Raw genomic sequence first — 16,881 nt, 5'->3', positions numbered from 1 at the left:
GCCGTAAAGAAGCAAGTCGAAGAATGGATCGAGCAAGGAATCGTGCGCAAGTCATCTTCAAATGTAGCGAGCAGAGTTGTCGTCGTGAAGAAAAAAGATGGTACACTTAGAGTTTGCGTAGACTACAGGAAGTTAAACAGCATGGTATTGCTGGACTGCTTCCCAGTCCCGATCATGGAGGAAGTCTTGGAAAAGCTGCAGTCGGCTAAGTGGTTTACCATAATGGACCTTGAAAACGGATTTTTCCATGTGCCTATGGAAGAGCAAAGCAAGTCGTATACGGCCTTCGTCACAAAGGAGGGATTATTCGAGTTTAATAAAGCGCCTTTCGGATTCAAGAACTCGCCAGCTGCGTTCATTCGGTTCGTAAGCTATATTTTTCAAGAATTAATCAACTCTGACATTATGCAGCTTTATATGGACGACATAATTGTTTACGCCGCGTCGCCCGAGGTATGCATGAGGAAGACAAAGTTGGTCCTGGAGACAGCTGCGCAGTTTGGCCTAAAGATCAAATGGAAGAAATGTAGCTTCATGCAGCCACGCATTAGCTTTCTGGGCCATATCATTGAGGACGGGAGAATCTGGCCCGGCAAAGAGAAGACAGCAGCTGTCAGTCGGTTTGCTACGCCCAAAGACATTAAAGCAGTTCAAGCATTTCTGGGACTCACAGGCTTTTTCAGAAAGTTCATCCCTGGCTATGCACAAGTTGCCCGGCCGCTCACGAATCTACTCAGGAAGGAAGCAGTTTTCAACATTGGCGAAACAGAGCAACAATCGCTAAAAAAATTAAAGAATCTGCTTATAATCGCACCTGTATTACATTTATACTCACGAGAAGCGCCAACGGAACTCCACACGGATGCATCCAAAGAAGGTTTCGGAGCAGTTTTGTTGCAGCAGTTTTATGGCAATTTCCACCCGATTTACTATTGGAGTAAAAAGACTACACAAGCCGAGTCCAAACGTCACAGTTACTATTTGGAGGTCAAAGCTGCATACCTCGCACTCAAGAAGTTTCGTCACTACCTGTTGGGGATCAAATTTGATCTTGCCACTGACTGTGCGGCGTTTAAGCAGACAACAACGAAAGTAGATATACCCAGAGAAGTTTCCCAGTGGATTCTGTATATGGAGGACTTTACATTCAAAGCAGTACACCACCCAGGGGACAGAATGAGACACGTGGACTGTCTCAGTCGTTTTCCGCAGACATGCATGTTCGTGACGACGGAGCTAACAGCTCGGATAAAGAAAGCACAGCAGGATGACGATTTCATCAAAGCCACAGTTGAGATCCTGAAGCAGCACCCATATCAAGACTACAAGCTTAAAGGAGGCCTTCTCTTCAAATCTGTAAATGGCAATGACGTTTTGGTGGTTCCAAGGCTGATGGAAAGGGAAATCATTCAAGGATCGCATGAAGTTGGTCATTTCTCCACAGCGAAGACAATGCACTCAGCTCAGCAGCAATACTGGATTCCGCACCTTGAACGGAAAGTAAATAAGTTGATTACTAATTGTATCAGTTGTATAATTTTCAGCAAAAAGTTGGGCAAACAAGAAGGCTATCTTCATTGCATTGACAAGGGTGACACACCACTATACACGCTGCACGTTGATCATTTGGGACCAATGGATGCGACAGCCAAGCAATACAAGTACATTTTTGCTGTGGTAGATGCATTCTCCAAGTTTGTGTGGCTGTTCCCAACTAAGTCAACAGGTCACGAAGAAGTTGTGAAGAGGCTGAGAGATTGGTCATTTGTGTTTGGTTTTCCCAAGCGCATAGTCAGCGACAGAGGAGCAGCGTTTACATCCAACGCATTCAGCGAGTTTCTCAACGAGAACAAAGTCGAACATGTGTGTACAACGACAGGTGTGGCGAGAGGCAACGGTCAGATTGAGCGGGTGAACCGTTCAATTTTAGGTATCATCGCAAAGCTCTCAGCTCAGGAGTCAACGAAGTGGTACAAGCATGTGCCACAGGTCCAGATGGCGATTAATTCGCATGTGCATTCTACGTTAAAGTCGTCGCCATTCGAGGTCATGTTTGGGACAAAGATGCACAGACAAGCTGAAAGTCGACTAATGGAGGTGCTCAACGAGGAGTTGGTTACGCAGTTTAACAACGAGCGCCAAGAACTGCGTGACCAAGCGAAACAAAACATTCAGAAGGCGCAAGAGGTGTACAAGCGCTATTATGATAAAAAACGACGACCTGAGCACGGCTACAGACTAGGAGACATGGTCGCGATCAAGAGGACGCAGTTCGTCGCAGGACGCAAGTCACCAAGGTAAAGCGGAACGGTCGCTACGACGTCAGAAAGATTGCTCAAGTCGAGGGGCCAAATATCACAGCAACGAGCAGGGACAATATGAAGCTATGGCGTTTTGTCTCAGAGAACGATGATATATTATCATCTGGGACAGATGAAGATGAGTAGGAGGGCCGAGTGTAAAGGACAGTGTATCAAGCAGTTAGCACTATCCCATCTAAATTAACATTTGAACTTAAGATTCCATCGATAAGACCTAACCGATATAACCAGACTTAACCGATGTTTAAAAGACCTAACCGATAAGGGGTTATCGATACGGGAGTCGGTTGTTGGAAGTAGAAGCAGAAAGTTGAACAAAAAGTCGGAAGAACAGACTCATTAATTGCACAGCTTAAATCATACACTTTGTACTCTTTTTCGAAAAACACTATTAATAAACGATACATTATTATTAATCTTACATTTGGGGGCTCGTCCGCGTCGAGTACAGAGCTCGGAGTGTGTGAAAAAGAAAAACAGAAGAAAGCAGAAGCTGATGCAAGAAGAGGATTGTTGAAAAGTTGTTAAAGTTGTTGTTTGTAGCTACATAAAGTTGTAAAGTTGTTGTTGGTGGCTATAAACATTAAGTTGAACAATCCAAATTCTGTGAGCCTAACAGTAGACACGGAGTTTAATAAAAGATCGGTCGTTTAATTCGGTTGGAAAATTGTGAAATTCATTGTCGCGCCGCAGCGTCGCCTTGTCCGTGCGCAGTACGTACACAAGCAGAAAAAACACGCACAGACACGTTGTGTGTGATACACACTTATAAACAGAAAAGACAAGCACTCGTCGGGTACACAGACACAAGTCGAAAAGAGCCGCAAAATGATGCAAACACCGCCGCCGTTGCACTGGAAAGAGAGAGAGAAGGAAGAAGCTGTACCAGGAACGTCGCGCCCGAGTGCAAACGAGATGGAAGATTTAGAAAATGCAGAAAACAATAGTGATGACAAGATTGATCAAATGATAAAGTTGCTAAGTTTGAAACTGCTTTGCGATGAGCAACGAGAAATGAAGATCGCTCCAGATAATTTTACAAAAGTTGTGAGCGATTGTGATGGAAAATCGGTTCCCATAGAAAAATGGTTTGAGATATTCGAAAAAAATGCCGACGCATATGAGCTTACTGAAAAGCAAAAGTATGTGCAGGCCAGAGGAAAAATGACCGGTGCAGCTAAGCTTTTCCTTGAAGCTGAATGCGTGTGCACCTATGAGGAACTCAAGAACGTATTATTGGATGAATTCACATGTAGCTATAACAGTGCAGACATTCATAAGCTGCTGCAAGAAAGAAAGAGGAAGAGTAGTGAGTCGATGCACGAGTACTTGCTGCAGATGAGAAAAATAGCAGCAGTCGGACATGTTGAACACGCGGCTGTTATAAGCCATATTGTAAACGGTCTGGACATAAGAAACGAGTATAAGTATGCCATGTATCGCTGTAAGACCTTCAGGGCCTTGAAAGAAGAGTTCGATATCTATGATCGTTTGAACATATCGGAGAAGAAGGGCAATAACGAACAGCATAAAACGAGTTTCAAGCAGCAAAGTGGGCAAAGCGGTAAAAAAGAATATTGCTATAACTGTGGATCAGGAGAACACAAACGCAAAGACTGCAAAGCCGAAACGAAGTGTTTTAAGTGCAATCAGAATGGTCACATTTCGCGTAACTGTCCTTATGAAGCTGATAAAGTTGATAAAGTTCGCGTCATTTTGGATCGCAGTCGCATGAAAAAAATTCAAATAAACGGCATTGTTGTTGACTGTCTTGTGGATACAGGGTCAGATGTAACCCTAATCAAAGAGAGTATGTTGAAGACCATGAAAAACGTTAAACTTTTGAAGTGCACAACTATGTTGCGCGGTCTGGGTCAGATATCAACAAAGCCTGTTGGATACTTTAATGCAGAAGTTACCGTGGATAAGTTGCAGACCACACAGAAGTTTTTAGTAGTCCCCAGTAGCCAGATTGATTTCGACGTACTTTTGGGGCATGATTTCATTAAAAAGTTCCGTTTCGTCGCTGATATGCAAGGATACACGTTTTTGAAGCATGACGCAGATCCTGTGCCAACAGATGAGAATGGTCTTATATATAATGTAACTGAAGAGTCATCCTTTGTAGCTGCGCCGCAATATCGAAAAGACGTTGAACAGATGATAAGAAACAGTTACCAAATGCCCACAGAAGTTGCAAAGCAGTCTCCAATCCAACTGAAGATAGTTACCGACGGAGTAATCAAGCCGTTTAATCACTCACCGAGTCGTTTATCAACAGACGAAGCCAGTGCCGTAAAGAAGCAAGTCGAAGAATGGATCGAGCAAGGAATCGTGCGCAAGTCATCTTCAAATGTAGCGAGCAGAGTTGTCGTCGTGAAGAAAAAAGATGGTACACTTAGAGTTTGCGTAGACTACAGGAAGTTAAACAGCATGGTATTGCTGGACTGCTTCCCAGTCCCGATCATGGAGGAAGTCTTGGAAAAGCTGCAGTCGGCTAAGTGGTTTACCATAATGGACCTTGAAAACGGATTTTTCCATGTGCCTATGGAAGAGCAAAGCAAGTCGTATACGGCCTTCGTCACAAAGGAGGGATTATTCGAGTTTAATAAAGCGCCTTTCGGATTCAAGAACTCGCCAGCTGCGTTCATTCGGTTCGTAAGCTATATTTTTCAAGAATTAATCAACTCTGACATTATGCAGCTTTATATGGACGACATAATTGTTTACGCCGCGTCGCCCGAGGTATGCATGAGGAAGACAAAGTTGGTCCTGGAGACAGCTGCGCAGTTTGGCCTAAAGATCAAATGGAAGAAATGTAGCTTCATGCAGCCACGCATTAGCTTTCTGGGCCATATCATTGAGGACGGGAGAATCTGGCCCGGCAAAGAGAAGACAGCAGCTGTCAGTCGGTTTGCTACGCCCAAAGACATTAAAGCAGTTCAAGCATTTCTGGGACTCACAGGCTTTTTCAGAAAGTTCATCCCTGGCTATGCACAAGTTGCCCGGCCGCTCACGAATCTACTCAGGAAGGAAGCAGTTTTCAACATTGGCGAAACAGAGCAACAATCGCTAAAAAAATTAAAGAATCTGCTTGTAATCGCACCTGTATTACATTTATACTCACGAGAAGCGCCAACGGAACTCCACACGGATGCATCCAAAGAAGGTTTCGGAGCAGTTTTGTTGCAGCAGTTTTATGGCAATTTCCACCCGATTTACTATTGGAGTAAAAAGACTACACAAGCCGAGTCCAAACGTCACAGTTACTATTTGGAGGTCAAAGCTGCATACCTCGCACTCAAGAAGTTTCGTCACTACCTGTTGGGGATCAAATTTGATCTTGCCACTGACTGTGCGGCGTTTAAGCAGACAACAACGAAAGTAGATATACCCAGAGAAGTTTCCCAGTGGATTCTGTATATGGAGGACTTTACATTCAAAGCAGTACACCACCCAGGGGACAGAATGAGACACGTGGACTGTCTCAGTCGTTTTCCGCAGACATGCATGTTCGTGACGACGGAGCTAACAGCTCGGATAAAGAAAGCACAGCAGGATGACGATTTCATCAAAGCCACAGTTGAGATCCTGAAGCAGCACCCATATCAAGACTACAAGCTTAAAGGAGGCCTTCTCTTCAAATCTGTAAATGGCAATGACGTTTTGGTGGTTCCAAGGCTGATGGAAAGGGAAATCATTCAAGGATCGCATGAAGTTGGTCATTTCTCCACAGCGAAGACAATGCACTCAGCTCAGCAGCAATACTGGATTCCGCACCTTGAACGGAAAGTAAATAAGTTGATTACTAATTGTATCAGTTGTATAATTTTCAGCAAAAAGTTGGGCAAACAAGAAGGCTATCTTCATTGCATTGACAAGGGTGACACACCACTATACACGCTGCACGTTGATCATTTGGGACCAATGGATGCGACAGCCAAGCAATACAAGTACATTTTTGCTGTGGTAGATGCATTCTCCAAGTTTGTGTGGCTGTTCCCAACTAAGTCAACAGGTCACGAAGAAGTTGTGAAGAGGCTGAGAGATTGGTCATTTGTGTTTGGTTTTCCCAAGCGCATAGTCAGCGACAGAGGAGCAGCGTTTACATCCAACGCATTCAGCGAGTTTCTCAACGAGAACAAAGTCGAACATGTGTGTACAACGACAGGTGTGGCGAGAGGCAACGGTCAGATTGAGCGGGTGAACCGTTCAATTTTAGGTATCATCGCAAAGCTCTCAGCTCAGGAGTCAACGAAGTGGTACAAGCATGTGCCACAGGTCCAGATGGCGATTAATTCGCATGTGCATTCTACGTTAAAGTCGTCGCCATTCGAGGTCATGTTTGGGACAAAGATGCACAGACAAGCTGAAAGTCGACTAATGGAGGTGCTCAACGAGGAGTTGGTTACGCAGTTTAACAACGAGCGCCAAGAACTGCGTGACCAAGCGAAACAAAACATTCAGAAGGCGCAAGAGGTGTACAAGCGCTATTATGATAAAAAACGACGACCTGAGCACGGCTACAGACTAGGAGACATGGTCGCGATCAAGAGGACGCAGTTCGTCGCAGGACGCAAGTCACCAAGGTAAAGCGGAACGGTCGCTACGACGTCAGAAAGATTGCTCAAGTCGAGGGGCCAAATATCACAGCAACGAGCAGGGACAATATGAAGCTATGGCGTTTTGTCTCAGAGAACGATGATATATTATCATCTGGGACAGATGAAGATGAGTAGGAGGGCCGAGTGTAAAGGACAGTGTATCAAGCAGTTAGCACTATCCCATCTAAATTAACATTTGAACTTAAGATTCCATCGATAAGACCTAACCGATATAACCAGACTTAACCGATGTTTAAAAGACCTAACCGATAAGGGGTTATCGATACGGGAGTCGGTTGTTGGAAGTAGAAGCAGAAAGTTGAACAAAAAGTCGGAAGAACAGACTCATTAATTGCACAGCTTAAATCATACACTTTGTACTCTTTTTCGAAAAACACTATTAATAAACGATACATTATTATTAATCTTACATATATGTATAGTCTAGTACAAAAGATTTCGCCGTCCTGAAATATAATACAGATATAAAAGTGAGCAACATTATTACAACAAGACCGTAAGATTACGAACAAAGCACATACACACTAGTGTTGTGTTGCTCATGAGTGAGTGAACAAAAAAGAGTTGTTCACTTAAGTGAGCAACTGAACATGTTCCTTCCAAGCTGTTCTTTTTTGTTCACTTGTTCTTTGTTGTTCACTTGTTCTTTTTGCTCACTTGTTCTTTGTTGTTCACTTGTTCATTTTTGTTCACTTGTTCTCTACTCACTTTTTGCGCAATTTTGCTCCTCAAGGGGCATTTTGCGATCTGGCAGCTGTTGCTCATATTTGCGTTTACTTCACACTTTTTGTATTACCGGCAAAGCTGTTTACTCTTTCAGATATTCAGTATGTCGCTAATTCGAAAGTATAGTGAAATTTGGAACCATCTGTGCATGAATAGTGACAACTGAGTGAGCAAGTCAGCAACTGAGCAAGTGAGCAACAGAGCAACTGAGCAAGTGAGCAACTGAACAAGTGAGTAACTGAGCAATCTAAGAGAGCAAGTGAGCAATATGAGTGAGTTGACTCACTAAAAAAGAACAAGTGAACATGTTCACCAAAATGAGCAATGTTTACCCAACACTAATACACACAGACACAAGTTACACACAGGAATACGATCAAACTAAAGTAGCATCTGAATGGTATCTGAATGGGAGAGGGACCTGGTTCCACTACTCGTCGAACCCGACAAATACTGCGGACAATCCCAGACCAAGAGCAAGACCCAGAGCGACCACTACGAGTAAGCGAATGATAAATGTGTCGCATAATTACACACACTACAGGGAACTACTACGAATATACGAGTATCTTATAAATTCAATCTCTAAATGGGACTGCAGCACCCTAGCCTTCCCCACAGAACCCACAACACAGTTACAAATGTGCTGTTGTATGAGAAAGTTGTGCGATGCGAGTACAGATACCTGATACAAGATACAGATACGAGACACAGATACATTTACAGTTACAGTTACAGTTGCGTGAGATGTATGCTAATTGAATCCAATCGAATACGAATAATACGCTTTGGCCGACACAAAACATTTAGCAAACGAGCAATTATATTACGGATCTTAGGACTAGACTAAACCAATGCGGCGAACACATATAGAAGGCAATGAGTGGTGGACCTTGGGGTGGGGACACGACACGATGGTGGTTAGATCGAGCGAGAGAGAGAGCGGGGGAGCGACAGCAGAGCAATCACTGGCCACCGGCTTACATACCTTCCACATTGACCTCAATGTCTTCCAAACGGCTGCCATTGTGATTGATTACAAAATAATTGGTCTGATGCACGGGTCCGGGTCCGCCGAGCGACACTTGGGGCCCGGCCACGCCCCCGCTGATGCTGACCGTTATGGGGCACCCGGGGACGGGCATTTTGTTGAAGGACACGTTAATCGTATGCTCGCACGACTCGGTGGGCACAAACGAAACGGAGAATCTGCCAAAAGAGAAAGAAATCAACTGTAAGTGGCTGTACCATGGGGAATATCCATCCAGTTCTACGCTTACCTTGCACTGCCCTGCGGATGCACCTGCGTGGGAATGTTCTGTCCCTTGGCCGAAATGGTTATCTCCAAGTTGCCCTCACCGGCATCGCCCGCATCGACAGTAAACTGCACGGGTCGACCCATTGTGCCGCGGGAGACGCTGCCCACGACCACCTTGCTGGCGTCGTACGACTTGGCCAGGAAGGGTGTGCCCTGGACGGCGAAGCCATTGTACTCCACATTTATCGAGTGCCCGCCGACGCTGGTGGGCGTAAATTCGGCCGTAAATCCGGCATGGATATCTCCCGTGACACGAACGGGCAACTCCCCGAGGGGACCGCGCACGCTGACGGCCAGCTCGGCGGCCCCGCCTCCGCTGACGTTGATGTGGAAGGAGGAGGGCCGGTTGACGGGGATGAGCTCCAGGTTTGAGAGATTGAGCAGGACACGAGAGGTGTCCGCCACGGCGCAGACGAAGGGACAGCCGCGCACCGTTTCGCCATTGAACTTTATGTCTATCAGGTGGGACTTGGCCTGCTCCGGCGTGAAAGAGACTAGGCAGCGACCGCCGCCCACCACCTGGACATGATTGAGGACTTCACCCTCATTGATGGATATCTCCAGCTGTCCCTCGCCCGCGGCACTCGCGTCCACGCGGAACTGGCACGGCTGGCCGACCACTCCGCCATTTACTTCGGTCACTTGGATCAGACTGGAGTCGTAGACCTTGGCGATCAGAGGGCCACCAGCTATCTTCGTGCCATTGATGGACGCATCGATGACGTGCGTTCCCACTTCCGTCGGGACGAACTCGATGCGTGCAGCACCATTTGCCGCCTCATGGGTGACTCTGGCGTTCAGCTTTGACTTGTTGGGAGTCAAAACCGTTGCCACGCACTCGCCCTTGCTCAGGCTTTTTCCAGGAGGCGGCAGTATCTCAAAAACCGCCGGCGTATTGGCGGGCACAAAGCGTGTGGATTCGCCCAGAGCGGTTAGGCCGGGTGAGGACATGATTTCAGCGTGCCACGGTGAACCTGGAATCGACACAGATAATGATGATCATGAATAATGATAGAAATACCAAAATTATTTTTAATTTAAAGAGCTATAAGGTCAATGCTAAACAATAGTTGACCCACAAAGAGAGTCGATGCACCTGCACTTTTGATGAGATTGGAATGGTTTCGATAGAGCTTAACTACAAGTACTACAATCAGATGCAATCTAGTGCAATCTGGAAGATGGAGGAAATGCAAATAACATAGACTATGTCTCTCTCTATCTATCTATTTATCTCTTGAACTGCTCATGTACCCCTCGCATATCTTGGTTGGCTTCCGCTGCGACATTGCATTGTTTCTCGCTGCCGCTCATTATAATTGCCGCAATCTCCATTTGCGCAGCCTCGCTGCAAACGCTGTATATCTGTGTTGCAGGTGGGACAGGAAGGCAGGCAGGCAGTCAGCTCTTTAGACAATCAGCTCACAAGAGTCGATGCGACATAATTTGACAAAGCTAGTTCAGGAATGTTTCACAACATTCAGCTGGCAAGCTCGATTCAAGCGTCATTAAATAGTTGGAGGAGCCCCAATTTGCGCCGGTGGGCTGGCGGTGGAGATTGCCGATGGCCAATTGGCTCGTTAAATGTTTGTTTGTTTACTGCCACTCCAGAGAAGTGCTCCGTATGCCCCGCGATCTCACAGCTGGGAGCCATTTTCATTGGACACGGAGGCCAAGATGATGCCGCCTCAGTTTTGTTTGCTGCCGGGCGCTCAAATTTACTTTTGTTTCTGCAACTTTCCTTGAATTTCTCTTTTTGCAATTGTTGCACTTTTCCTTTTAGCGCAGTCGTTTGCAGTCCGCTGCTGCAGACACTTTTTCTTATGGCTTTCCATGAAAATTGCCACAACGGTGAGGCGTCAGTTGGATGGAAAAACGAGGGGGAACGTTGTGAGTTGCTGCGGACACCGCAACTCTACGGTTATACCCGATACTAAGTCAGTATGGCTCTCCTCCGGCAGACGCCGCTAATATTAAACGACACGACAAAGAGTGCGTGCGAGAGAGACAGAAAATCAGTCTGAGCGTGACGTCGGGCGCTGCATAGTAACTGCAAATTGATTTGTTCCTATTGGCTATAAAAATGATCTGATCTGATCCAGATTCAGCAATCTGATAGATATGGTCATTATCTATGATTCTGCGTTTTTAGTTTTCTCGAATGTGCAATATTGTGGATGCAACAGATTTTCGTCCTTTGTGTGGGCGGAAGGGGGTGGGGTGAAATTTTGAGATACACGTTTTATAGTAAGATCTAACAGGAGTGCGGATATCAAATTTGGTTACTCTAGCCTCAATAGTCTCTGAGATTTTTGAATATCTCCAGATTTTTGTCTTTTGCGGGGGCGGAAGGGGGTGTGGCGAAATTTTGAAACAAACTCGTCTCGGTCCGATATATAAGGAGTGTGGATACCAAATTTGGTTGCTCTAGCTTTTGTAGTCTCTGAGATCTAGGCGCTAATGTTTTACTCTAAGCAAAGCCGGCTATGCTACGTGTGTGTTAGAAAGAGACAGGGCGAGAAAAAATGAAATTGTTTGCTTGATGCTGGCTATAATAATAATACGATCTTATTCAAATTCTGCAGTCTAAAAGATATGGTCTACAGTTCTACGTTTTTGGTTTTCTCATATCTTTAAAATTGTCGATGCCACAGATTTTCGTCCTTTGTGGGGCGGAAGTGGGCGGGGCGAAGTTTTGAAATATTTTTGTAGCAGTGACATATCACAGAAGTCTGGATCCAAAACATCGTTGCTCTAGCTCTTATAGTCTTTGAGCATTAGGCGCTGAAGGGGACGGACAGACGGAAAGACGGACGGACGGACAGACGGACAGACGGACAGACAGACAGACAGACAGGGCTCAATCGACTCGGCTATTGATGCTGATCCAGAATATATATACTTTATGGGGTCGGAAACGATTCCTTCTGTACGTTACACACATCCACTTTTACCACAAATCTAATATACCCCAATACTCATTTTGAGTATCGGGTATAACTAACACACCCCCATCCGTGAATTAACATTAATGCGGAAAACGCTCCGTGTACAAACATTTTGGCGCCCAACGTGGGGCCTGTGTGTTATGTTAATTCTTCTGTGAACAATTAAACTAATCGCAATCTACAAAGGCAACAATTACAACATTCGCTCGTCTCGCAGCTGCAATCGAAAGTTCCGAAAACCGTATCAGAATTGTTCGTCTAGATCGCGGGATCGTTGTCCTCGCCTTGCTCTCGCCGTTCTCGCTTAATTTTATCATTCGCTTGTCACCCACAACGCATTCAACGGCGCTTGCATTCTCGGTTCGTTCGCTTTGCAGCTACCTGCTTTGGTCCATCGATCAACGGATTCTTTCTATTGGAATTCCACCGCTTCACTTTCGTTTTACTTTCGTTGCCGCTGCTGGAACTTTTGCTTTTGCTTTCACCGTTGGATTTGTGCTCTAGCTGCTGCTGCTTGATGCGTTTTTTTGTTGTTGTTATTTTTGGAAGCTCTAGTTCTGTGTCAGCGTAATTACACTACACAACAAAATGACGACGCTCGAAGACTTAAAACGCCAACGGAGCAATATAAAACGAAATATAACTCGGATCAAATCTGTGGTAGATGCTAAATCGGAAACCCCGATATGCAATGATGAGCTTCGCTATCGGTTGAACATCTTAGAAACGGATTTCAAGAATGTTTTAAATGTCCAAGCTAATATTGAAGACCTTAGTCCGAATGATGAAGGACGGGCAGATTTGGAGGATACATACATAGCAATAAAGCTAGCCATAAAGGAAACGAGGGGGAACGTTGTGAGTTGCTGCGGACACCGCAACTCTACGGTTATACCCGATACTAAGTCAGTATGGCTCTCCTCCGGCAGACGCCGCTAATATTAAACGACACGATAAAGAATGCGTGCGAGAGAGACAGAAAATCAGTCTGAGCGTGACGTCGGGCGCTGCGTAGCCACTGCAAATTGATTTGTTCCTATTGGCTATAAAAATGATCTGATCTGATCCAGATTCAGCAATCTGATAGATATGGTCATTATCTATGATTCTGCGTTTTTAGTTTTCACGAATGTGCAATATTGTGGATGCAACAGATTTTCGTCCTTTGCGGGGGCGGAAGGGGGTGTGGCGAAATTTTGAAACAAACTCGTCTCGGTCCGATATATTAGGAGTGTGGATACCAAATTTGGTTGCTCTAGCTTTTGTAGTCTCTGAGATCTAGGCGCTAATGATTTACTCTAAGCAAAGCCGCCTATGCCACGTGTGTGTTAGAGAGAGACAGGGCGAGAAAAAATGAAATTGTTTTCTTGATGCTGGCTATAATAATAATACGATCCAATTCAGATACCGCAGTCTTAAAGATATGGTCATTCTCTACAATTTTTGGTTTTCTCATATATTTAAAATTGTGAATGCCACAGATTTTCGTCCTTTGTGGGGGCGGAAGTGGGCGGGGCGAAGTTTTGAAATATTTTTGTAGTAGTGACATATTACAGAAGTCTGGATCCAAAACATCGTTGCTCTAGCTCTTATAGTCTTTGAGCACTAGGCGCTGAAGGGGACGGACAGACGGACAGACAGACATGGCTCAATCGACTCGGCTATTGATGCTGATCAAGAATATATATACTTTATGGGGTCGGAAACGATTCCTTCTGGACATTACACACATCCACTTTTACCACAAATCTAATATACCCCAATACTCATTTTGAGTATCGGGTATAAATAGAGTTCCTCTTCTGTTTGCTTTTAGCACTTTGGCTTGAATAGTTTCTGCTTTACTGTTGCGACTATTATCGCAATCGGGGACATCATTAATCAGTTATCGCATACACATAACTCTATTCAAAGCTGGGGGCTATGCAAAAACTTACAGTTAGGCGACCGCCACGTATACACTGAGGGAAAATTAACCATAAACCATCGAAATGGTATGAATTGGGGTGCTCTGAACGCTCCCAGGAGCTTTATAGTATAACTGAAGGTATGTACATATGTTCTTCTGTCAGTGTAGAAAAGCTGCTAACAGCGCAGCAAGTAAGAGTTTGCCTGCTCGTTAATTAGATTCACTTTACTCTGGCTGGCTGCATGCTGCTTTCCAGCCAGTTCTCTCCTCGTTGTAGGCAAATGCAAGAGCATCCGACAACCGACTAACCCACAGCTGGTTCTCCTCAGGCCGTGTCCTCGCTCTGCTGGCCGGTTTCCAGGACCGAGTGCTAATCGCTACGCTGAGTTGTGGCAGTGGCAGTGGCCTCTCGGCCAGAGAACAAGTGCAGCTAGATTCGAACGTAGTTATTCAATCTGCATATGCATACGTATACGCGGGGCTGTCTCTGGTTTGCGGGTCTGGCTCTGACTTCGGTTACGTGACTTCTACAGCCGTAGAAGCCCGTTAGATGGCCTGCAGCTGTCCCCGGAGCCTGACTCTGGCTGACCGTTAAACAGAAATATTTTTCGTGTGTTACTAAAGAATATTTACGTTTTTGTGGCTGGTTCTTGTGCTGGATTGTGGCTGCTGTCGACAGTGCAAGATTGTAGCGGCGAATCGGAATTGGAATTGGAATCGGAATCGGGGTCTGAAAACGCGTGCGGCAGACCGTTCTTTTGTTAAATCAAATCACAATCGTTCGCGGCACGTCTGAACTTGAAAGAGTTGGAAATGAATTTTGTGTGTAGCGATTATGTCAGCGAGTTGTAAATGATTTATTTATAGCACTGCGTATTTCTTTATGTTATAGGCGCTGCAATCAGAATTTCAACAAGAGAAAAAACACAACGATTAAGCGAAAAAGATTTTTAAGAATCTGCGGAGCAATGCACAAAGTGGCATCGCGGCACGATCACGATTCGGCGCACGTTTTAATCGAGTTTTTCTACAACTGGCGAACGATTTAATTGCTTTAACTTTATTATTTTTAATATATTTATCGCGATAATCGGACTCCAAGCTCTGCTGCGGGGCGGGCGGTGCGGGGGGGCCACAGAGACGTTGACGAAAACAAAAACCAGTTAATGCCGCTGTTGTACTTTCAGCGTTTTCGACAATTTTTATACCCGATACTCAAAATGAGTATTGGGGTATATTAGTTTGTGGTAAAAGTGGATGTGTGTAACGTCCAGAAGGAATCGTTTCCGACCCCATAAGGTATATATATTCTTGATCAGCATCAATAGCCGAGTCGATTGAGCCCTGTCTGTCTGTCCGTCCGTCCGTCTGTCCGTCTGTCCGTCCGTCCGTCTGTCCGTCCCCTTCAGCGCCTAGTGCTCAAAGACTATAAGAGCGAGAGCAACGATGTTTTTGATCCAGACTTCTGTGATATGTCACTGCTACAAAAATAGTTCAAAACTTAGCCCCGCCCACTTCCGCCCACACAAAAGGCGAAAATCTGTGGCATCCACAATTTCGACGATACGAGAAAACTAAAAACGCAGAATCGTAGAAGATGACTATATCTTCTAGACTGCAAAATCTAAACCAGATCGTATAATTATTATAGCCAGAATCAAGAAAACAATTTCATTCTTTCTCGCTCTGTCTTTTTCTAACACACAGGTTTCATGGTCGGTTTTGCCAATTGCAAAATATGAGTTCAAGGATCTCAGAACCTATAAGAGCTAATCTATAAGAAAATCTGGGGCATCCACAAATCTCAGAGACTATTAAGGCTAGAGTAACCAAATTTGGTATCCGCACTTCTGTTAGATCTCACTATAAAACGTATATCTCAGAATTTCGCCCCACCCCCTTCCGACCCCACAAAGAACGAAAATCTGTTGCATCCACAATATTGCACATTCGAGAAAACTTAAAACGCAGAATCATAGATAACGACCATATCTATCAGATTGCTGAATCTGGATCAGATCAGACAATTTGTATAGCCAAAAGGAACAAATCAATTTGCAGTGGCTACGCAGCGCCCGACGTCACGCTCAGACTGATTTTCTGTCTCTCTCGCACGCACTCTTTGTCGTGTCGTTTAATATTCGCGGCGTCTGCCGGAGGCGAGCCATACTGACTAAGTATCGGGTATAAATGTAGAGTTGCGGCGTCCGCAGCAACTCACAACGTTCCCCCTCGTCGTTATTAAATTATGCGCGACTCAGACAGGTAGCGGTTTCACTTTGGCTGCCGCTCGTAAAAATCCTAAAGAGTCGAGAGCTCTGGAAGTGGGAATGTGTGCCAATATGTTGGCCGAGAGGGAGCGGAAATGGCCATAAGCGCTTGGGGAAAAAGCCTGCCCCATTAGAGCGGGAAGAGCTGGAGAGAGAGGTGTGGCCGCTCATTGTTAGCATAAACTCACGAAACAGAAAAAATAAAGAAACGGAACGAAACAAAACCAAACGAAAACGAAAATATATATACATATGTATATATTCGTGTGCTCAAGTCGGTGGAAAGTGGCCGACGTGGCCAAGAAATTGCAATCTCCGGAGGGATCTCTCGCATACCTGTCGCGCCCTCCTCCGCATACCTGGCTGACAGCCTATCCCAACGGGTTTCGGCTGTGGCCGAAGGAAAACAACCGCTTGGTCCGCACTTCCCTTAGAGCGCTCGACTTTGATTTCCGCCTGCAGCGAGATATACACAACTGAGGCATGCAACAAGTGCGCCTTGAACCACATACTGGTACGGGTACGAGCACGAGCACAGCCAGGCAGCCGCTTGGATTGCCTGAGCTTAAAGGTTCATTAAACTGGTTTTCGCTCGCCCTGGCAGTAGCGCCCCACACAAAACGAGAGACCCCAAAAACAGAGAGTGGAGTGGCAGCGGAGACGTCCGCATTTGATATTAGCATATTTCTTTGGCTTAGAAATCTCACACGGAATCTTTTCGATTAGCTACACATTCCAGAAACAATCCACTCTGTTCTTCTCTC

The 16,881-nt window shown here is 45.3% G+C and overlaps 1 protein-coding gene across 2 annotated transcripts in view; it reads right to left on the bottom strand.

Annotated features, from left to right (window-relative positions):
- LOC117189861 (filamin-C-like) overlaps positions 1 to 16,881 on the bottom strand; it is a 28,403-nt gene that overhangs the window by 7,689 nt on the left and 3,833 nt on the right. Inside the window, exons 1-3 of one of the 2 annotated variants that reach the window (XM_033394932.1) lie at positions 14,481 to 14,805; positions 8,953 to 9,964; positions 8,661 to 8,881 (exon numbers count right to left, since the gene is read on the bottom strand). In XM_033394932.1, the coding sequence (XP_033250823.1) occupies positions 8,661 to 8,881; positions 8,953 to 9,941 (1,210 nt within the window). In that variant the 5' untranslated portion in view covers positions 9,942 to 9,964; positions 14,481 to 14,805. Of the gene's footprint in view, positions 1 to 8,660; positions 8,882 to 8,952; positions 9,965 to 14,480; positions 14,806 to 16,881 lie in introns of those variants that run through there. The other variant, XM_033394931.1, reaches the window with a different exon arrangement.

The sequence above is a fragment of the Drosophila miranda genome (assembly GCF_003369915.1).
Source record: "Drosophila miranda strain MSH22 chromosome Y unlocalized genomic scaffold, D.miranda_PacBio2.1 Contig_Y1_pilon, whole genome shotgun sequence".
In the NCBI taxonomy this organism is placed as follows: domain Eukaryota; kingdom Metazoa; phylum Arthropoda; class Insecta; order Diptera; family Drosophilidae; genus Drosophila; species Drosophila miranda.
Note: the sequence above shows the minus strand (reverse complement) of the source record. Positions and strands in the feature narration are given on the sequence as shown.